At 36.4% G+C, this 23,337-nt stretch overlaps 1 protein-coding gene across 1 annotated transcript; it reads left to right on the top strand.

Moving 5' to 3' along the window:
- Positions 1-8,220: 8,220 nt before the first annotated feature.
- Positions 8,221-19,934, top strand: LOC131430259 (uncharacterized). Its single transcript, XM_058595074.1, has 4 exons — positions 8,221-8,393; positions 19,178-19,480; positions 19,551-19,661; positions 19,767-19,934. Exons 1-4 carry the CDS (start codon positions 8,304-8,306, stop codon positions 19,806-19,808), a joined length of 546 nt encoding a protein of 181 aa, XP_058451057.1. The 5' UTR covers positions 8,221-8,303; the 3' UTR covers positions 19,809-19,934.
- The last annotated feature ends 3,403 nt before the right edge of the window (positions 19,935-23,337 follow it).

Here is a 23,337-nt window from a genome sequence, read left to right as displayed (position 1 = left end):
CCATGAAGATTAGTACTGAGCAAACATATCATAGTTTTAGTAAGATTCTGCGAATAAAACAGATGTTCTGCCGTTGGATGCAGCACTTGCATACTCAGGATTGAAAATATGAACGCGAGCACACTTCGGAAGCATGTTCGCCTATGCTGATGATGATGATGGTGTCGGTTGGTTACTGTTGACGAAGTCTAGATCCATTATTATACGCCAGAGAACAGAATGATTAACCGATCGAGTCGGCACGAGTGCTCCAAAGCGGCTTAGGGAGGTTAAATTGAGAAGAATGGTTCTGAAGTCGGTTCTTTGGGTTTGTATCGGTATACTTTTCGTGGACTACCTCGAAAAAAGAAAAGGTGTGAGCTTCATTTTGGAATTCTGACCGCCGCTTCTGGAACCTGTTCCGAAATCGGAAGCCGAATTCGGTTGAAACAGCATACAAGTCTATGAAACCATAAGACCATTCATCAGAATCCATTTTTACCTTTGTGCAAATCGTCCTAGTAATCTCTGAGAAATTTATGTGAGCTCCGTTTTGGAGTTTTTGAGTGCTACCAAGAAGATTTTTCTGTTGTCGCACGTCACTCCCAATGACGAATTGAAATTTTCATACTCTTAACCCTGTATATCCAAATCAGAGATGCAAAGTAAAAATTTGAATATATTTACGCAGGGTAGAAAAATCTGTAAACTCTAAAAAAAAGTATGCGGATTCCAAGTTTGCTTCAAAGAATGATGCACGGAATTGGTATAACGAACAAAAAAAAGACCGCAGCAATTTAAAAAATCTGAAAATTTATAAAAACGTCTACAAAAAACGTGATTTTCAAAAGTCTGCAACTGAAGCATGTCTACAGCTTATTTTATAAATCTGCTGATTCACAAACAAATCTGCAGGTCTGGCATTTCTGATCCAGACACGGAAGTTGACGCGATGAAATTAAATAGGATCATGGATTGAAGATATATTTGTAAAAATCGGCTCGGCCATCTATTCGATAAATAATCAACAAATATTGCAAACCTCGAAGAGCTTACTGAATAGTCTGAAAATATTTGTCCCTTCTTACATCGTGACTAATAAGAATACACCGTTGAAATTGAAGGTTTTCATACTCATCACTCAGTTTTTCCGGAACCAGAAATCGAACCCGAACTATGGGACTGTATGACAAAAGAAATAAAAAAAATCGATCCCTTCCCTTTGACTTATAGAAATCGCTCATTGTCCAATCCTAAATATGTGAGTAAATCATCAGTTAGATGCATTATTTCTTATTTGTGGGCCCCTGCCAAAAGGAAATCCTGGGTACGGACCTGGTTATTATTATTATTATTATTATTATTATTATTATTATTATGATTATTATTATTATTATTATTATTATTATTATTATTATTATTATTATTATTATTATTATTATTATTATTATAATTATTATTATTATTATTATTATTATTATTATTATTCATATTATATCGTTTAATTAGACCCGGCTTTTATTTCCAGATTTCTGTAGTTATTTTAATAACGCATGCCGACTATGGAAGAAAAATACGAACGCGAGTGCTATTTGGAAGCGTGTTTGGCTATGATTATGCGAAATCGAGAGAAGTTTTAGCGTCTTTTGATGATGAATGATGATGATGATGATGATGAATCCTAGATCTATATGCCATAAGTAATCGAGAATAAATGGATGCCGACACGGGTGCTTCGAAGCGATCTGAGAAGGCTCAATGAGTCGAAACATGACCTCGTCGTTTTTCTGGAAGTGTCTTGATGAGTATTACTGCGTATTATTAGAGTGATTGAAAACCAAAATCAGTACCAAACGGCACCAAAGAAGCAAAAAACTAAAAAAAACTGCTTTATGGGGTTGCTCGAATTATTGTAGCAGGACTACATAACTATTGTTAAAATCATTCCTTACGATGGTTCCTTGATCAAAACGTTCCTAGAATTAACACCATGTGGCGCTCTCAATCACTCGATTAGATTTTTTTTTAAGTGGCCACATCTATCATTGATATTCTATCAAGTTTTCACCTGGACATTTGAAAAGATTACGTTGTATTGAGTACATCTGCATTGTGCGTGTCCTCGATTTTGTACAATTTTCAAAATGGAATTGAATTAGCAACAACGAGTTTGCATTAAGTTTTGCATAAAAAACACGATATCAATGGTGTGACGAAATTGCAAATGTTAGAAGAGTGAAGAAGGCAATCCTCACAGTTTTCATTAATTACAAGGGTGTTGTGTATCATGAATTCCTTCCACAAGGCCAGACCGTCTACAAGGAGTATTATTTGGACGTTTTGAGACCAGATTCGTCGAAAAATACCAGATTTGTGGGCAAACAACTCATGGATCTTGCATCACGATAACGCACCGTCACACAATGTCATCGTAATCCGAGAACATTTGGCTAAAAACGAAACGAATACCATCCAGCAACCTCCAAATTCACCTGATTTGACTCCCTGCGACTTTTTCCTATTCGGTCGACTCAAGAAACCGCTCCACTGAACGCATTTCAGCACCCGAAATGAGATTATGGAAAAATCGCAGATGGCTCTTATAAACTAAATATGAAAAATGTTTCGAGGATTGGATCAAACGCTGGCATAAGTTTATTGTAGTCGATGAGGACAAGGGACAAGGGGACAATATCGATTTTGATGAATAATGTTGTATTTTTAATTTTCTGAATATTTAAAGGGAACTTTTTAATCAAGGTATTAAGGTTAGTTAAATTTAATAAATTACTTCTTTAAATGCAAATTCAATGAGCCGCGGAATGTGATGCAAAATTGTTTGCTTTCATGTATATTTCAACTCGAGTTGTTTTCAATATGAAAACAAACATCGTCATAGTTACAGCATATATTGCGACTATTACTGTTTCAATTCAACAAATCATTTAACTGTAACTGAAGGTGAACCGAGCTCATCGAGGGATTGAACAGTACATGAAAAAGCATGGAACATTCCATCTTCAGTTTATCTTTACTATAACAGTCCGTTACTAACCTAAAACTATGGATTCGACTAATCAGTAAATATCTGAATATAAAAGTTTATATCCGAGCCATCTGCATTTCGTTATGAAGAGTAAACCTAAACGTCTGCTTAGCGACAATTCAAATTGTATTGCTAGTACCCTGATTAATCGAAGATGAAACGATCATCGTTTTCTGTCAGAACCGTTTCTTACAATTTTGGTGCAATATGAAAGCTTCTCAAAATCCAAGAAAATGAGTGAATGGGGAAAAGAAGCTTCACTTGAACCCGTGCCAAACATGTATTCATCCCAAAGAGAACTGTTTTCGACCTATAGCGATTCTCATGCTTCTCCATATTGGTGATGCCTACATAAAAATGACTGCTGACTCTCATACAAAGTTCCTGAATATTATTTGAGTCCGACTTTCGGTTCCGGAATTACTGGGTGATATGCGAAAAAATTTAAATAGGTGCACTAACTTTTGTTAGAGACGAACCTGAACCGACTGTCACAACACTTAGATTCAAATGAAAGGTATAATTGTCCCATACAAAATTTCTGAATTATAGTATAGTAATGAACGGCTTTTCTCAGCCTAAAAAGTGAGGCAAACGATTTTTTTAAATTTGCCCGACGTTTCGGCCGCTTTTGGTGACCTTGTTCAAGGGAAAACTACGGAAGTTAAGTTTTGTCGTGAATACGACTTACTTTACTATGGGGTGCTTTTTCAAAATTTACCCTCTGAGAGAGTGATAAGTTTTTGATCGTGAATATCTCTTGTTGTATCTATCGAATCAACATAATTTTTGCTACACGCCATCGGAAATATGATCACAATTTTATGATAAAATTATCAGTTGTGTGACATAATCTCAAATAATTCTAAATTAAACTTTCCTTAAATGTTTGGTATAAACGAGTATAAAAGGGGATAATCCATAAGGCGCGTTTGCTTTGCTCGTATTTTTAAAGCTCATAGCTCAGTGATCTGTGAAAGGATTTATATAATCTATCTACCAATAGAATCGAAATTTTTCAACTTAAACGTGTATAGCAAAAGTATTGAAGTAATTCAATAGTACACTATTGAAAAACCTGTCTCATTTGACCCATGTCAACACCAGCCAATCAGAACGCGTTCTAAGAAAGAGAACAAAATATCTGCTGCTGTACAACAAATCGTACGAGAAAAATGTTCCGAAAAGTGGTGAATATCGCAGTGAGTTCCTAAATTTGGTCCTTCCTAATGTTAGAAACGAATCCCTACAGCATGTTGATAGTTTCTTTCAATAAATTATGCAAATCCGAAATGAAATAATCGACATTAAAATTCTGCATGCGGCTATTTTTATAGCTGTTAGGACCGCCCATTAGTGAAAAGGCTGTAATCAGGTAAAAACAAACCTCTCAACAAAAATTGGATTAGTTTGGATTCTATCGCCACTGCGAGCAGATGTATTTTGTGTCGTTTGCAAAGCTAGTTTCGCTTCCGACAAGAGCGATTACGTCACAGCTGCCAGTCATTTACATTGGTGAAAAAACAGCGGCGAAAAGCATTACACAAAATCATCCGTTCTAATGGCTCTAAAAGTTTTCTAAAGAACTATTAGGATTTCTTGCTCGCAAATCGAAGGTAAATATCCTCAGTTTAGTGCAAATCTAGAACTGTTTGATTTGATTTCAGCACGTTTCGCTGTGTAAAATTCACAGTAATCTAGATCAAGTGAAGCCTTCTTTGTTTTTGCGTAAAATGTGAAAAGGGGAATGCTTGCATAATTCATACATGTCAGTTGTTTTCGTATTCACGACATCCAGTTATGTCTCTGACATTACCCACCCGCCTTTTTTTAAGATTTAGTTGTTAGAGAAGACATATTGTTATAATAAAAAAAGCATTTCGGGAACTCACTTATCGCCTTATCGTCTTTGTCGAGCTCGTTTCTTTGCATACGGTAAGAAGTTTTTTGTAGTAATGGTATGCAATCTGTATCAGCGAGATTGAATTTTCTTGAACTGTATTTATGATGGTTACAAAACTTTTATCTGCGCGCACTGCTAACTGATATTTGAAAATGGTGGGTATGAATTTGCTGTGGGTACAATTGTAGATTGTGAGCCAACGAAACTGACGTTGTTGGTGTGTGTTATAGTAGCTATTTTCTGAATCATATCTGGATCCGACTTCTGGTTCCGGAATTGTAGGGTGACTAGTATAAATCCCTATTCCAAATTACTTCCTCACTTTCATGGTGTAACCGAATTTAACAAAGTTCAAATGGAGGGTCTTGTGATCTCATACGGAACTCCTGAATTTCATCCAGATCGGAATTCCGGTTTCGGAATTATGGGATAAAGTGTGTCAAAAGGTGTATGCGAGGTCTGTTCAAAAAACTCCCGGAATTTTTTAATTGCGCGCGTCTGGAGAGTCCGGTGGTCAAATTTTTTTTTATTGTGTTGGTACATATGTCCCTAATGTATGGTGAAATTTTCAGCTGTATTCATTGTCTACATTCTGTCTTGTAGCGGCTGGTGTAGACGTGTTTTTTTGAGCTCGGCGATTTTTGTTAGTTTAAACAATGGAAGAATTGAAGAGTCAAAGAATTTGTATTAAATTTTGCGTGAAAAATGAAATAAAGTGTAACCAAGTGTGCGAAATGTTACAGAGAGCCTACGGTGAGTCTGCTATGAAAAAAACAAGTGTTTACGAGTGGTATAAGCGTTTCCAAGATGGCCGCGAAGACGTTGAAGACGACGAACGCTCTGGTCGACCCAGCACATCAATAATCGATGAAAATGTGGGAAAAGTGGAAAAAAGGTCAAACCGTCAATAAGGAGTATTACCTTGAAGTAATGCGACGTTTGCGTGAAGCAATTCGAAAAAAACGCCCCGATTTATGGAAAAACAATTCATGGGTTTTGCACCACGATAACGCACCTGCTCATTCATCGTTGCTTATTCGTGATTTTTTGGCTAAAAACAAGACTTTAATCATGCCCCACACTCCTTATTCACCAGATATCGCTCCGTGTGATTTTTTCCTGTTCCCAAAGTTGAAGAGACCCATGAAAGGACAGCGTTTTTCATCGATTGAAGAGATAAAGGCAGAATCGCTGAGAGTGCTACAGAGCATTACAAAAAGTGACTATCAGGGGTGTTTCGAAGACTGGAAAAAAACGCTGGCATAAGTGTATTATATCTAGGGGGGATTACTTTGAAGGGGACCATATAGATGTAGACGAATAAATAAATATTTTTTTAGAAAAATGAGAATTCCGGGTACTTTTTAAACAGACCTCGTATAGTCACTTAAACCGGCGAAACAATAAACATAAAATATTTTATAGACTGGCCCCAAAACTATTTCAATCGGTAGTCATTATCAGTAGACGGCCAAACCAGTCATGTAGGGGGTACATAAGCAATCTTCAGTAACATTATTTTTTATTATGATCAGTATCTAACGGGGAAACAGATTGGAAAACCGACATGTGAACACAATGATGTAATGAAAACCGCGAAAATGTTACCGCAGAGACGGGACTCGAACCCGTAGCTAACTCCTAACCGGGGAAATTGTTTTACCAATTAAACTACCCTGCATATGAAAACAGATGGGTAGAGATAGACTCGTGATCATTGTATGTGTTTCTGTTGAATTTGTTTCCATCGATACGGGACTGTAAGTGAATACCGTAGTGGCTAAGTAGAGCGAAGCATGCTTAGTGTCGTTCAATCAATTGTACTTTCTCTTCATGTGTTTTCATATGCAGGGTAGTTTAATTGGTAAAACAATTTCCCTGGTTAGGAGTTAGCTACGGGTTCGAGTCCCGTCTCTGCGGTAACATTTTCGCGGTTTTCATTACATCATTGTGTCCACATGTCGGTTTTCCAATCTGTTTCCCCGTTAGATACTGATCATATTAAAACTAGCTCAAGGCGGCTTTACGTCTTAACAAAGCCTAAAACAAAATCGTTGATTATTTTCTATCTTTAGGCCCCTCCCGAAACTTTATCCTGGGTACGGGCCTAGGCCAAACATGCTTTTAATGGGACTCCCAGATGAAATTTATTTTTCTTTATTCCACCGGTTTCAATTTAGTAGGAAACTAATGATGCAAAGGTTATGGACTGCAGCTCGTCATTATAACAAAGAGTAGAAGTTTCGACACTGCACTCATGTTTCTGAGAGATCATTTAATGAAATAATGTCTGTGGCTGACAGAAGTTCCATGTGTTTACGGATATACTTTTAAGCAGTGAGAACAGTTCTCTTATCACAACAATATTGTTTCAATCAAGTTGTCATGATGGCCTCTGCTTACATGGAGTTCATTTGTTTTTTCGTCAACGATAACAAATAAAAAACACGTTCATCGATTATATCAAACTTGTTGTGTCAAACATTTCCTTCATTCTGACGATGCACCTACTGGACACCACAGAGTAGGAATTCCCCAGCGTTAATTAAATGGATACCGAGAGCTTGTGGAGGTCGACCTTCAAACAGAATCTGGCGGTGGTCGCTATGCTTGACGAATTTCGACCGATCGAGCAATATTGTATTATTTAAGTACCCATTATCGAAAGATGTGTCATAAAACTACTCACATATGCCCAGAACAAATCCGCGTAGAATTTGCCGACGGACGAAACAATCGAACCGTGTACTAAACGGTCGGAATAAAATTTTCCCATTCACAAGCCATACTTTCCTACTGTCATCTTATCGGAATTGTAATTGTTTTAGGGGAGGGCGGAGTTTCCACACCAATCATTAGCTCCCATACAGCTCGGTGTATGATTAGCGTGAATCATTCGATCGGCAAGTCGCGAACTCTCAGTCGAACAGTCTGACCCATGGCGGAAGCTAGGCTACGAGTGATTAAGCGTGTCGTCGTCAACGTATGAAACCAATTAAACTAGCACGCAATCAAAAATTTTGTATTCACCGATTCCAAAAATTTCGAATGGCCATAGCGTTCTATTCACTGAACTTTTGTTGTTGTTGTTGTTATGATATTTGAGGGGAATGGTAAATTTAAGCATGGCCAACTCTGTGATAAGGGGTTACGCGGAAGGTTCCATCGAAAATTAGCCATCGCCGCTTGTTCGCTATTGAAAATCGAGAGTGGGGGATGCTCGATGTCGTCACCATTCTAGGTTCAGTCAGGTGTGTTGTGGAGGGTTGTTGAGATTCAAGTTCATCTTGATGGGCTTCAGTTTCACGGGAACTGTTCTACTGGTTGGATCGGATTTATTGACACGGTGCCGAAGTTTCTCAATAGCGGTGCAATATGGTGCAAATAGTTGGAAATAGTTCGTGCCTGTCGGGAAAAGTGTTGCTTTTGGTTTTGCTGGCCATCGTCGGAGTTGCGTTTGCTTGCGTAAGTGCGAGATTTGGTTTAATTTTGAAAATATTTGGTTGAGGTACTGCGTATTATATTATGACCGATTAGATTGAGTTCGTCCTGAAGAAGATTCAGAAGTCAGTTGATGTATGTTTGAGTTCCGGGCAGGGAACATAAAGCAATCCTAGTTGAGAGATGTGGCGAGAACACGAATTTTATATTTGCGAAAAAATATTCTTAACAGAATCCCCCACGATTTGTAGCAGTCAATGCTATGCGTATGTTTTGGACTATGCGAAATCAAAACGATCATGATGATTCGGCAGTTTTTTTAATGTTGATAAACATTGCTGTAGCGATATCGTCAGTTAGCTATAGCATTTCACAATAGAAATTGAAGATTTAATTTAAAAGAATTTTTGTGTGCACTTTTTAATAGTTTGGAAACTGTTAATTGTACAAAACGGTGTCAAAGAAGAAGGAAATCGATTTAGTACTCTACAAATATACGCTGAAAAATGTCGAACACTTCACAAAACTTAAAATATAATTAAAAAATCAATTTAAACATAAACGCTTTCATTATAAACTCAAATTATAAATACATAAAAATTTGAACACATAATTTTAGTTTGAAAGTGATAATTAAAAAGTGATAATTAAAAAGTGATGAAAAAAAAATTGTGTGGATCAATTTTTTTAGAATTTCGTTTCCGCATTTTTCATTTTTGGTTCAAACTTTGCCTAGGTATTCTTGAAAAAGGACAATTTGCATAACCAGTGGGCCATTTTGACTTTAAGGCTAGAGTATAAATTCCTTTAAAATTCTCAAAAGGCCATATCTCATAAACAGTTCATTCGATTAAATCGGAGTTTCCGGCAATGCTTTAGGCAATTATTAAAACTGTGTGGACAAAGTATGCACTGTAATAAATTTTCTGAAAATAAAACCTAAAAATCAATTTTCTCATGAAAGTGATTTCTATTTTTATTTGTTTTGGTATGTTCTGACAACTCATTAAGTTTTTTTCACTTGAAAAGCTGTTAAACAAAATTTGGATAAATGCTATTCGTTTTCGAGATATAGCGAATAAAAATAACGTTTATTAGAAATCTACACCTTACTTTTACTGTCGAATGTTTTTCGAGTCTCAAAAACTTAAATGCAAGTTGTTTTTCTGAAAAGGAAAAAATCCACTTCTGTGCTTGTATGACAGTACTCGCATGTGTCATGATAGCACCTTGTTACTCTATCAAAAACATCCAGTCTGTCATCTAGACTGTGTTTATTCGTGTCATTCATACATAATTATTTGTAATGTGCTGATTTGTATACGCCCATAAAGATTTTATGCAAGATACTGATTAAATACATATTGTCATAGACAAATACAAAATTGCGCATAATTCTCCAAAAGTATTGATATATTCATCGGTGTTATCTGTAAACAACGACAAAAATATATTTTTATAATGTAATGCATGGATTGACGTAATCGCATATCATTTCACTTTATCAATGCTATTTTACTAAGTTTTAATGTATGTATACCAAACAAAATTTGAGTTTTTCTTGCATTATTTTCTAAATTTGCTAGAAATTTCCAAAACTTCTCTAGACGTTATCAAAGTTTTCTAACAATTTATTAAATACGTTGGTCTTATACTTACATAAACTATATTATCCCTAAATTACGGAATACTAGCAAAAGAAGCTATCAAACCAAACTGAAGCATTATTTTGCCATTTCAATAATAACAATAATTTGCCATTTCAAATAACTGTACTTTACGTTTCGTCTTAGACTCGTCAGTGCAGAGCAGTTCAAATTGCAGTTCAAAGCAAACTTAAACAGTTCAAACCGCTGAGCAGACGTAATGTATTTGCTACTTACAAATCACTTATTGGCACCGAAGTGTCATGTCTATCGTGACGTGCCGAAAGAGCAAAACAAATTACGTCTGCTCAGCGGTTTATGTTGAACCGTTAGGTGGCGTTAGCAGTTCAACTTAAATTACTGACGCATTGATGAGCTGAATGCGAAACGTAAAAAAGGCGGGTGGGTAATGTCAGAGACATAACTGGATGTCGTGAATACGAAAACAACTGACATGTATGAATTATGCAAGCATTCCCCTTTTCACATTTTACGCAAAAACAAAGAAGGCTTCACTTGATCTAGATTACTGTGAATTTTACACAGCGAAACGTGCTGAAATCAAATCAAACAGTTCTAGATTTGCACTAAACTGAGGATATTTACCTTCGATTTGCGAGCAAGAAATCCTAATAGTTCTTTAGAAAACTTTTAGAGCCATTAGAACGGATGATTTTGTGTAATGCTTTTCGCCGCTGTTTTTTCACCAATGTAAATGACTGGCAGCTGTGACGTAATCGCTCTTGTCGGAAGCGAAACTAGCTTTGCAAACGACACAAAATACATCTGCTCGCAGTGGCGATAGAATCCAAACTAATCCAATTTTTGTTGAGAGGTTTGTTTTTACCTGATTACAGCCTTTTCACTAATGGGCGGTCCTAACAGCTATAAAAATAGCTGCATGCAGAATTTTAATGTCGATTATTTCATTTCGGATTTGCATAATTTATTGAAAGAAACTATCAACATGCTGTAGGGATTCGTTTCTAACATTAGGAAGGACCAAATTTAGGAACTCACTGCGATATTCACCACTTTTCGGAACATTTTTCTCGTACGATTTGTTGTACAGCAGCAGATATTTTGTTCTCTTTCTTAGAACGCGTTCTGATTGGCTGGTGTTGACATGGGTCAAATGAGACAGGTTTTTCAATAGTGTACTATTGAATTACTTCAATACTTTTGCTATACACGTTTAAGTTGAAAAATTTCGATTCTATTGGTAGATAGATTATATAAATCCTTTCACAGATCACTGAGCTATGAGCTTTGAAAATACGAGCAAAGCAAACGCGCCTTATGGATTATCCCCTTTTATACTCGTTTATACCAAACATTTAAGGAAAGTTTAATTTAGAATTATTTGAGATTATGTCACACAACTGATAATTTTATCATAAAATTGTGATCATATTTCCGATGGCGTGTAGCAAAAATTATGTTGATTCGATAGATACAACAAGAGATATTCACGATCAAAAACTTATCACTCTCTCAGAGGGTAAATTTTGAAAAAGCACCCCATAGTAAAGTAAGTCGTATTCACGACAAAATAAAAAACTAGTCATGTGCACTTTAGCACAAAACGGTACACATGAGGTACCAAACCCCTAAATGACTATATTTATTTAGTACCAAAGTACCTGCTCTGACGAGTCTAAGACAAAACGTAACGAACAGTAAAAACGGTTATGTGCCATAAGCACAAACATAGGCTAACCCCTAAATGACCATACCTGAATCGGCCATGTCTGTTTATGTGTGATATACAGTTACTCACAAAAATGATCGTACACACGAAAAAATATCACATTTTCACATTTTGCTGTTCAATTAGTAAGTTTAAAGTAACAAAATATATGTAATTTCAATGTTATATTAAATATATAAATATCACATTTTCACATTTTGCTGTTCAATTAGTAAGTTTAAAGTAACAAAATATATGTAATTTCAATGTTATATATTTCATGAATTGGATTAATATACATTATATTTAAATATTAAGATTTTTTCCATTTGGTGGTTCGATTGCAACAAAAAACGCCTTAGTTCTATCTCACAAAAGTGATCGTACACTCATTATGAAAATCTGCATTATTAAGTGTAGCTGGTGAATGCGGATTTAAATATCAAATTTAGTACTTAGTGTGGCCTCCCTCAGCGTCGATTACGGCTTACAAACGACGGAGCATTGGGTCCACTAGTTTTTTGCGCAAGATGCTCGGATGTTTTCCCATACTTATTTTATTTTCTGTTTCAACGTGTTTTTGTTTGATGTGTTAGTATCCTTGAACCGCCGATTAATTTTATCGCATGGGTTTTCGATGGGATCCATGTCTGGTGACTGTGGTGGTGTTTTCAATTGCTTGGGAACGTTATGTAACAGCCATTCTCGAACAACATGTGCGGTGTGATTTGGATCATTGTCCTGTTGGAAACAATATCCTGATGATAGTCCTAATTTTTGTGCACTTGTTTTTAGGTTAGGTTAGATTGGATATCCATATATAGCATTTTGTCCATATTCCGGTCGATAAACTCCAGTGTTCCTGTGCCTGAAAGCTGCCATACAACCCCACAACATAACACAGCCACCACCATGTTTCACTGTTGGTCTTAAATTTTTATATTTGAGCTCTGTATTCGGGTCTCTCCAAACAATTTGTCTGCCATCATATCCAAAGCAATTTATTTTTGTGTCATCAGTTAATATTACTGGTTTCAAAACTCCAGCGGTTTGTTTACGTGGGTTTTGGTGAACTCAAGCCGCTACTTCTGATTTACTGCTGATATGAATGGCTTTTTACGGGCAACATGACCATGCAGATTAGATTTCCGGAGAACGCGACGAACAGCTTCAGTTGAAATAGGTCGGTTGATATCTTGAGACACTTCCGCCGTCAATTTCGGTTCACTTATTTTCAGGTTATTTCGTATTTTGCGAACTATAAACCGTTCGTCAACTTTCGATAGGATCCGTTTTCTTCCCCTTTCTGCCTTCTTCAGAGTTCCCTCGTATTTCCAGTTGTCAATGATATTCTGTACGGTGGAATGTGATCGTCCAACGATTTCTCCTATTTCGCGTAAGGATTTTCCTTTACAGCGCAAGGAAATGATCAATTTTCTTATAGAAATGTCTTTTTGTTTTCTTTTGCCTTTTTTTTTTGTTTCAAATATAGAGGTTTTAACACCTTAGATCATTCGCCTCTTCAGACCAGAAAATCTTTCTGACCCTATATGCAGGGTTGGGAATCGAACCCAGGCGGGCTGCGTGAAAGGCATCGACTATCCCATCACGCTATATCCGTCCCCTATAGAATTCTTTTGCCTTCTATTACAAAAAATAACGGTTTTCTCTGTATTTCAATGTATAACTCTCAAACCAAAGCTAAAACGAACTATTAATGTTGTTTACTCTAACACTGACAGCTTACACACAAAACGAGTTCATAGTAAATTGTGTCGATATTGGTGTACGATCAATTTTGTGAGATTAAATCAGACATACATTTCCTTATAAATCGATGATTTCTAACAACAAAATAATTTTAATCCAAGTTTTCGTTCAATTATGTTTCAAAACCATTTTCATTGCGAAATCACTTCAAAAGAAATTAAAAACTAGCTAGCAACAGTAGGAAACTGCAAAAAAATGTAGCATCATACGTGTGTACGATCAATTTTGTGAGTAACTGTAAGTTTGTGTTATTGAAATAAATTTCGTCAGTTTTTTAATTTCCCGAAAAAAGGCTTTTCAGAAAATATTCTACCGATGAATTGACGTCGAAAAACGTTTTAAAAAACAAGTTTTCAAATTTTTTTTATTTATTTCGGTAATGCAATGTGAACTACACATACATAATTTACAATGTTTTACTTATATACAGCGAATTTTTTCATCGACAAACCTGCGACTTAATTTGTTTTTTGGACAGTATTTTATTTATATTTAAAAGATTTTAACTTTAGTCCACTTTTTTATCTTAAGCTGTAGTGCAATACACTTCATCATCATTCGTCTTTTTTAAAAAAAAAGATAAGGCATCATTTTCAGATAATTTTTTTTCACAGTGCAAAACAAACAGTCATTATCTTTATCGAAAACATTGCCGTAAACACCAAATCAATCGAATAAATTGTTTATGAGATATTACTTTTCGAAAATTTTCATGGAATTTTTGCTAAGGCCCTTCTCAAAAGTGAGGCAAGAGTTAAAACGGCACTCTAAAGATCCAGAATGTCTATTTCGGCTATGATGAAACAACAAAATACAAATATAAATCAACTCTCAAACTTATGGTTCACTCGCGAAATTATTGAAGTAGATTCTCCGGTTACTGAGGTTCGCTCAAAAAATTTCTGTCGAACGCAGTTGTGGGGCATTATAAGGATCAGCGTTCTTCGATGCAACGTTTATCTTCAGTCGGTCTATCTTCTTCATAATGGCCTTAATGGACCGGTAATAGGTCCGGCTATAGACGGCGATCTTCACTGGTACATTGCATATTATATATGTTTCCGGTCATCGCAAGTTCAGAACGAAAATAGAACTTAGACTTTCTTGCCTCGTCAATTGCCAGCAAGACGTTCTTCGAAAACCTAGGATTTATTGACGTCATCATTCACCACATTGAACATAAAGTATCCTGCCATCCTTTACCGTTCAGCGTACCTTTCCTGTGTGGTGACCTGTTTAAAGAATATCACAGTTCTTTAAATAATAATATAAGTACAGGGTTACGCAGAGAAACTTGACACATTTCATTCTCTGGTTACACGGGAACCAAATCAAGGAATAACACGCATTCATTCCCGTAATTGAGTTGTAACAAGGATAAGAATACAATAATTTAATGAAAATGAAGTTTTGTCCATAGAAAAACTACAAGGAACCTGTCACATTTTGTTCTCCGGTAACACTGGAATCAAACAAGAGTGGGAGAAACCGAACATGGCATTGGGAAGTATAAGAATAAAGGTTTATTTTCATCTAGTAGTTTTCCATAATGGAGCACTGGAAGTGTCACTTACCGCGTTTTCAATTATAACTTTTTTTTTGAAGAATCATTCTGAAACCACTTCCACCTGGACGAATGGTTGTAACGTACGACTGATTCTTCATAAGCGAGTTATAAAAAAACGCGGTGAGCGATTCCGTGTTCGGTTTCTCCCACACTTGTTTGATTCCAGTGTTACCGGAGAACAAAATGTGACAGGTTTCTTGTAGTTTTTCTATGGACAAAACTTCATTTTCATTAAATTATTGTATTCTTATCTTTGTTACAACGCAATTACGGGAATGAATGCGTGTTACTTTGTTGGTTGTAACTCGGGGGTAACCTATGATTGTACGGGTGTTTTCCAACTGATAGTATTTCCCAAGGCACTGTTATTAGTGATTGTGACAGGAGATAGTACCTCTAGAAAATAACTACACAATCCCATCGAAAGTACATAACTACACAATTCCATGTCCCACGATCCTTAACCCTAGACTCACCATAACATTTGCTGTTCACGCAAACCGGTAATACCATGATAGATAACACATTTTCGATAGGTGATAAACAGGTTTGAAATTTATCAGTTTATTATGTTTGTTCTATTCCTATGTACAGTCGGTTTAAGAAAACAATAGTTTGGAAAAATTGAAACGAATTGATGTGTACGAAATATACAAGTACTATTTCGATCAGCAGGTAATAAGTTAAAGACAGAAAGCACTTCTCGTATCCAATACTGACGAGCCTGAGTCTGGTTCCACTGGAAATACTAGCACTCATAACTTACCATATAATGATGCTTTAAATAAATTTTAAATGGCTTTTTGGTCAATTGGTTTCTCGTCAAAATATTCATTTTGCGTTCCCAGATGCCCGTATTATCCAAGATCATTGCATTGATTCATTATTGATATCGTTGCCTATATGAATGTTTAAGCTTACAGTTCTCGATTAAAAACTAGCCACATGAGCGACCAAACATGAAAGAGTGTAACAAATCTATCTTCAGCATTGAAGTAGGTATAGCAATGATAGATTTGCGCGGTTTTTGTACTGTAATTACTCTAAAATGGCTTATGTTTCTTGTGATATGTTAGTTTACATGTCAATAATTCAACAGATCAAAGCTAGGAACTCCCTGAAAATGTACAATATATAGAATGTACCGATAAAATCCTTTCTGTAGCAAGCTCGAGCCAGAACAATAGCGAGAAAGCTAAATAATCGGATTCTGGAGCAGAGCTTAAAATTGCCAAAAATTTTCAGCGAAAGAATCCAAACTAAGAAGCTAAATTTTAGCATCCATACCAAACGAAGAGAGACGAAGTTTTTTCATCTCTCGCTGCAATAAAATAGATTATCAATACCAATGTCACTCGTTCCCCTACGACAAGACGAAACCGTCTGCAAGAATAATTTCAATTCTCATTATTTTTCGATCTGCGAAATTTCACTATACAGAGTTTCTAAAATATGATAAACCTAAGTAGCTACACCCCAGAACCTCTTTGGAAACAAACGTACTATAGAGCACAAACAGGTAAAAATCATTGTGAATCGTTTTCTGTAATTTTCGATTCTCGAATATTCGGGACTTTCATTGAAAACCGAAAATCACAAAAGAAAGAACCCAATTTCGAAACTACTATTGCGCTCTTGTAGTTGACTGGACTTGCATCTCAATGTCAAAATTTGCAAGCGAAGCTGAAAGTGACATGTATTTTATCGTCATTTTAACCTATTTGGGTCACTGAAAATGACTTCAATGAGCTCTGTTCTAGAGAACAAAAACTAATATATCCTCATTTGGGGGTTAGCCAAATTTTGTGCTAGGTCACATCACCGTTTTTGTTATTTTTACGTTTCGTCTTTGACTCACCAGTGCAGAGCAGTTCAATATATCCTATATACGAGGTCTGTTCAAAAAGTTCCCGGAATTTTTTAATTGCGCGCGTCTGGAGAGTCCGGCGGTCAAAATTTTTTTTTATTGTGTTGGTACATATGTCCCTAATGTATGGTGAAATTTTCAGCTGCATTCATTGTTTACATTCTGTCTTGTAGCGGCTGGTGTAGACGTGTTTTTTTGAGCTCGGCGATTTTTGTTAGTTTAAACAATGGAAGAATTGAAGAGTCAAAGAATATGTATTAAATTTTGCGTGAAAAATGAAATAAAGTGTAACCAAGTGTGCGAAATGTTACAGAGAGCCTACGGTGAGTCTGCTATGGAAAAAAACAAGTGTTTACGAGTGGTATAAGCGTTTCCAAGATGGCCGCGAAGACGTTGGAGGCGACGAACGCTCCGGTCGACCCAGCACGTCAATAATCGATGAAAATGTGGGAAAAGTGGAAAAAATGATTATGGATGATCACTTTTAGAGAAGTTGCTGATGAAGTTGGCATATCAGTTGGCTCATGCCATCATATTTTTTCAAATGTTTTATGCATGAAACGAGTGGCAGCAAAATTCGTTACAAAACTGCTGAATTTCATCGTTGCTTATTCGTGATTTTTTGGCTAAAAACAAGACTTTAATCATGCCCCACACTCCTTATTCACCAGATATCGCTCCGTGTGATTTTTTCCTGTTCCCAAAGTTGAAGAGACCCAAAAAAGGACAGCGTTTTTCATCCATTGAAGAGATAAAAGCAGAATCGCTGAGAGTGCTACAGAGCATTACAAAAAGTGACTATCAGGGGAAACAGTGCTTTGATTACGTAGTGCTTTGATTTCTAGAAAAAACGAAGTGGGTTCACTATTATATGCACTTCCGGCACCGGAACCCGAGAACCGGTATAAGCAAAGTCGGTTCGTACGGCCACCAACTAACATGACGTACAAACTCTATTAGTGCGCACTCTTAATTACGATTTAAATATTTGTTGCATCCGAAAATATGCAGTAATTTTTGGTAGAACCATAAGACCTTTCATATGACCCTAAGATTGGGAATAACGGTTTAGAGTCCAGTTTATAACATTTTTTACGGTTTTTGCTCCACCGGTTTAAGTGACGGTGTACAATATTGAACACACTTCATCCTATTACTCCGGAACCGGAAATCAATTTGACGAACTGTCTGGAGCTTTGGCCAATTGTTCGACATTAAACAATTGTCAAGCAGCACATTCGGAAGAAGGGTACAGTATCCCAAAACCTGCAGGAGTTTCGGAGAAATTGAACGGCAGTCATCAGAATTTAATGAAGAATGTCAAGTTCAAAGTGCGTGCATTTTACCGAAACTAAGATCTAGCAATGTAAACAAATTGAAAACTGAAGTCAAAATATGCTTATTTTTTCACTCTTCTATTCTCAAATCAATACTGCTAACTTCTTCTCAATACACTCTTTAGTAAGCCTTCTGCTCTCAAATCTCTTCTGAGTAGGGGAATAATTTACGGCATTTACGACATAACACCAATGTTCCATAATCTTTGGGAAAGTGTCATCTAACTAAAAGTTTATTATTTAATGGCTCTTCTTTAAATCGTTTGCTTGTTGGGCTTGTTTAATACAGTTAAATTGGTAACAGAACTCTTTCATTGCATTGCTGATTATATAGCAATGTTCAATTTAAAAATATAGTGAATTTTTTTCACATAAACACCTCATATGTTACAGCAAAAGTTGTCGGAGAAAACCTCATCACCAATTAATTTTAGTTCAAACAGAGTATTGTCTAGACACGATGAATTATTCAAAGTACTAAACGATGCGCATAAATAAACTACTTACCGTTAAAATAGAAAACAGAAACCTGTTTTTCCTCTTGCTGCTAGAAATAATTTCTAGAAGTTGTAGGATTAATAGCTATATGTAGCACAAAGATTCCAGGTTGGAATGACTTAAGGTTCTACTCACAATCCTAGGTTCGATCATTCCGTTAATGCCAATCTACAAAATTAGTAGAGTACTCCTATATAAATTTCTACACACAATGATTTAAAAAATAATAATTTAGAACTATTTAACACAGTTAGTAAGTAGAACCTTAAGTGTTTTCATCAGTTGAATATAGCAGCTAGAGGTAATTATTCATCTTCCTAGTATGAACGATTACTTTATTGCAAGTGATGGCTAATCTTTATGCTAATGTCATATCTCAAAAAAATCCCAGCTAGTAGATACTACAATCGCTTCAATCACTTTCCCGTTCCAGAACGGTGGCTACAAGCTGAAGGTGAGGAAAGTGCAGAACTGTGCCGGTGACGATGCGGTCATCACGGCCAGCGAAAACTACACGGTGGTTCTGACGAAAAACTGCAACATCAAATCACGCGGTTGCGTGCAGTTCAAATCGTTCAAAACGGCCGTGGCCAAGTATAAGGTCCGCAAAGATGGCGTCCAGATATACCAGGGCAGCGTCAACCTGTGCGATACGTTGAAAACCGGCTTGAGGCACGCTGATTTTGGTCCAATAATGAGAACGTTCAAACTGCCGGAAAGCTGCCCCGTGAAGGAGGTTTGTTGGTTAATTTTTTGCTGGGTACCCGAACACATCTATAGCTATGCAATTTGTTTCTTCCAAACAGGGTTTACTATGTACGGATCCGTCACAGGTGGTGAATATCAGTCCGTTCGCGGAATTCCTTGCGTTGGTACGGGGCACCATCGACGTGGAGACGGAGATCCAGCATGACACAGTAGGTTGATGGAAAAGTTTTCCAGTTGTTCTGAGACATTTGTTTCTAATGTTGTTTGAATTGATAATAACTTACTGTTCTCGTTTCTGCTTTTTTCCATAACAGGGCAGAAGTTGCTTCCAAGTCAGGTTTGAAGTCACGAAGTGATCAGTCGAATGACGCGAATGGAATCAATTACAAATAATGTGTACCTAATGAACTGTGGATTGCGGGTGTTAATAAATATGTAATGTTACCTCATTTATCCCGACAAACGGGACATGATTCAATAAACACTGGCTTATTATGAAAGAACGATCCTCAGTTGTGTATAACAATAAGAATACCAGAGGCGGTAAAATTCCATGATTTGTTGATTTGTTGCTCAGTTTTTAGCGAAATTAGCATAGACGAACAGATTGGACTTCGGTTGATTAATATTTTCAAGTGTTTGTTAACTTTTCGCTAGCTACTAGCCCTTGGCATCTTAGAGCTTAAGCAGTGTGCCTTAAACATTATATTCTTGAATAAAAAAAAAAAACTTTTCGCTAGCCTTGACTCAATACTCAATACTCCTAAAAATCACATCCTATGTGCGAACTTCTCCCGATCCCTAATTTTGAAATAATATAAGAGAATGTTCGAAAGTAGTCATGAAATGAAAAGAGAAAAGAACTAAAGTATGTCTTGTACGAACTTTGGAGTCTCCGGTGTATAAGGTGGAGTGAGATAGAGTAACAGATTTTCGAAACATTCGAGTTGTAAAGTTACAGGAAACTTATAAGTCATGAGTTTTGAAAACTCAACGGGACGAAATATACTGGTCGATCGACAAATTGTGAGTGGTTCATATTTGTAGAGTAATTTTAATAAACGGTCAATATTTTCCAATGGCGTGAATTGGTGGCATGGTTGCATAACTGTTTTGCGCCAGACACAAGAAGAGTAAGTTGCGTTTAGTGGAGTTTAAATTGGCAGTGAATGAATGACACGAAAAATGCGCGAATGGCGATTCGGTTCTGACATTTCGAACATATGGAAGGAGATTTTGAAAATTCAAATAAGGAAACTCAGACCCTAACAACATCGCACGCTCCGACAAGCGAAACACCTACTACCCATGGAAAAGAAATAAAAGTGTGAAAAGTGGGTGCCGCATGAACTGAACATGAAATTGGCGTGTGAAATCCTACTTCATCGGTACGAAAGAAAGACTTTCCGCAATGTCACTGAAGACGAAAACCGAATATTTCGGAGAACTCTAAACGCACGAAATTGTGGGAGAATCCAGGTGAAGTATTGACAGCCCATTAAAATCGATATGGTAGTACATAACGGTTTATGTTGAACTTTTATGCCACCTGCAGCTCAACATAAACCGCTAGGCATACGTAAAGTTATTGCTATTGGGACTGAAGTGCTAAGTCTTTTCAGACGTGCCGAACGAAAACAAGTTTCGGCTAGTGCTAGCCGATTCAGATGGTCATTTAGGGAACCTTTTTTATGCTAGGGTGCATAACCAATTTCATTAAAAAAATCCTATGCAAGTTCCAATGGAATGTTTGACTATCTATTGCCAGAACCGAAACTCGAAGACCGTCACTGTCGTAGAAAGTTTTGATGGCCATCAAGTAGCCAACCCTACAAGTTCAAATAGTTATAAAATTTCCTTTGAAAATTTTGCACTTATCTGTATCGTAAATTTTCAGACATTTTTACCAACATATAAGACGATCAGCGAAAAAAAACTATTCCATTCAAATGTTGATTGTAGAAAAGAAGACTTTGTTTGAATTAAAGCTGGTTGATTCAACTCTCAAGCACTCTGATTACATATATCTTCTACATTATCAATATATGTAATCATTTGCAAACACAGCTGATGAATTCGGTTGTGCTTGAAAACGTTGTTCTCCACTATTCTTCACTATTCATTTGTTATCCAATTTTCAGGTCTTTCTTTGTAACATCAATCGATTTTCATCAACCGCAATCAGCCTGCTTTCGGTATGTGAAAGAAAGTTTAACCAGAAATACGATTTATGAATTAAATTGGGGTAAAACGGGTTAAACAGGCTAGTACAGCCATTCTCATTGTGTTTAATTGGATCACAGATGTTTTGCACGTAATATGAACCAATATTGGTAGTTTATATTGGACCTGCTTCGGGATTGTAAATCTGAATTCAACATAAAATTATATTTGTCGGTAAATTGGGATAAAACGATGTAGCACGAAGCATGCGATCATGAACACTATCTGTAAATTATTTTTTGAGGTTATATGCGAAACACAGAACTGTCTTGTTTAACCAAAATTGGTCCAAACACCGATCAGTAGATCTTCTAACTATCATTAATCGATTCGAAATGAAAAATAAGAAATACGAATTTTGAAAATATTTGCGCATGTTTTCATAAAATTATTGAGCAAAGTCGCGTTTTTGATCGTTTTTCCCCACTGTGCATTGTATCTCATTGCCGCTTGTGTATCAGTAATAACTGAGAATTGATAGCACCTCCCGGTGAACAACTTTTAAAATCGAATATATAATTTAACCAACTTTCAACACAAATGGTACATTCCTGCGCTCGCTTTGGACCATCTCGAGAATTATTTTAACTTTTAGTTAAAGTTCAGCAGTTAGCAGTTTGTCGTTAAGAAAAGCATGATTATTTTATGTTTGACAGTTCTATAATTTTATTCCTACATTGTAAAATAATTTTGCAAAACAATTATAAGTTTAGATCCTGAGTTAAATTTACTCCTTTGTAATTTTTTTTATACTCACAGTAAAAGAAAATACTCCAATATGAAGTTTAAATATATTGTCAAACGAAGTAAGTTCTTCTTGAAGTTCTTACGTTCTCAGATACCAAATGTTATCATTTCATTTTCAGTGTAAAATAAACCCAAAAAACTTTTCATTTGTCAAACTTTGAACTGAACCGTAATTTTAGCTACATTACTACTCGGTAAAAAAAAAGTTAAACATTACTACTCGGTAAATCTCGGATGGCACTATTTGTCAATGAAAATAGATTTTAAAAAAAATTCCATCATGTTTTGTGAAAACGAAAAGTCTACGTAGACTTTCTGCAGAGGGAATGGGGGGAGGGATATTCGAAAAGTCGACGAAAGTCTACGAGGGGGGACGGGGGGTTCAAAAGTTCCAAATTTCGGTATACGGGGTTTATGAACGGTCCCATGCGGCTTACTCTCCACATCTGGCTCCATTCGACAACCAGCTCTTGGCCTCGTTGGATCACGCACTTTCTGAGCAGCGTGTCGATTCTTGCGAAAATTTGCGAAAATTGTTCATCCAATGATTCAACATCACCAAGGTATCCACAAATTTCCAGAAAGATAGCTAAAACATGTAGAAAGCGTTGGAAAATATAACGAATGAAATAATGTAACAGGTTTCGTGAAATTAGCCATTTTAATGCTAGCATTACTATTATTAGCAGAGATTAATGAGGATAGCATAAAAACGCAATAAATTAAATTATTTTTAGTCCTGGAATAGCGTGGTGGGTAAGTCGATGCCTTGATCGCAATCCACTGGTCTCTTCAAATTCTTCTCCAAATCATTCAGCAGACGTGCCCACTGAATTACATGACAGATAGCAGCACTTAATGCTCCCAGATCTTTGGCCTTTTTTACTTTTTCCTCCTTCGGAAAGCGACTGCGAG

This window comes from Malaya genurostris, chromosome 2, assembly GCF_030247185.1.
Source record: "Malaya genurostris strain Urasoe2022 chromosome 2, Malgen_1.1, whole genome shotgun sequence".
In the NCBI taxonomy this organism is placed as follows: domain Eukaryota; kingdom Metazoa; phylum Arthropoda; class Insecta; order Diptera; family Culicidae; genus Malaya; species Malaya genurostris.
The sequence above is the reverse complement of the archived record's forward strand: the minus strand, read 5'-3'. Positions and strand labels throughout refer to the sequence as shown.

What these genes read in the sequence shown, in the direction of transcription:
- LOC131430259 (XM_058595074.1), top strand. Translation starts at nt 8,304, where the DNA reads ATGGTGCAAATAGTTGGAAATAGTTCGTGCCTGTCGGGAAAAGTGTTG. An exon ending in AAAGCTGCCCCGTGAAGGAG is followed by an intron (nt 19,481 to 19,550) that starts GTTTGTTGGTTA and finishes TCTTCCAAACAG; the next exon opens with GGTTTACTATGTACGGATCC. An exon ending in CGGAGATCCAGCATGACACA is followed by an intron (nt 19,662 to 19,766) that starts GTAGGTTGATGG and finishes TTTCCATAACAG; the next exon opens with GGCAGAAGTTGCTTCCAAGT.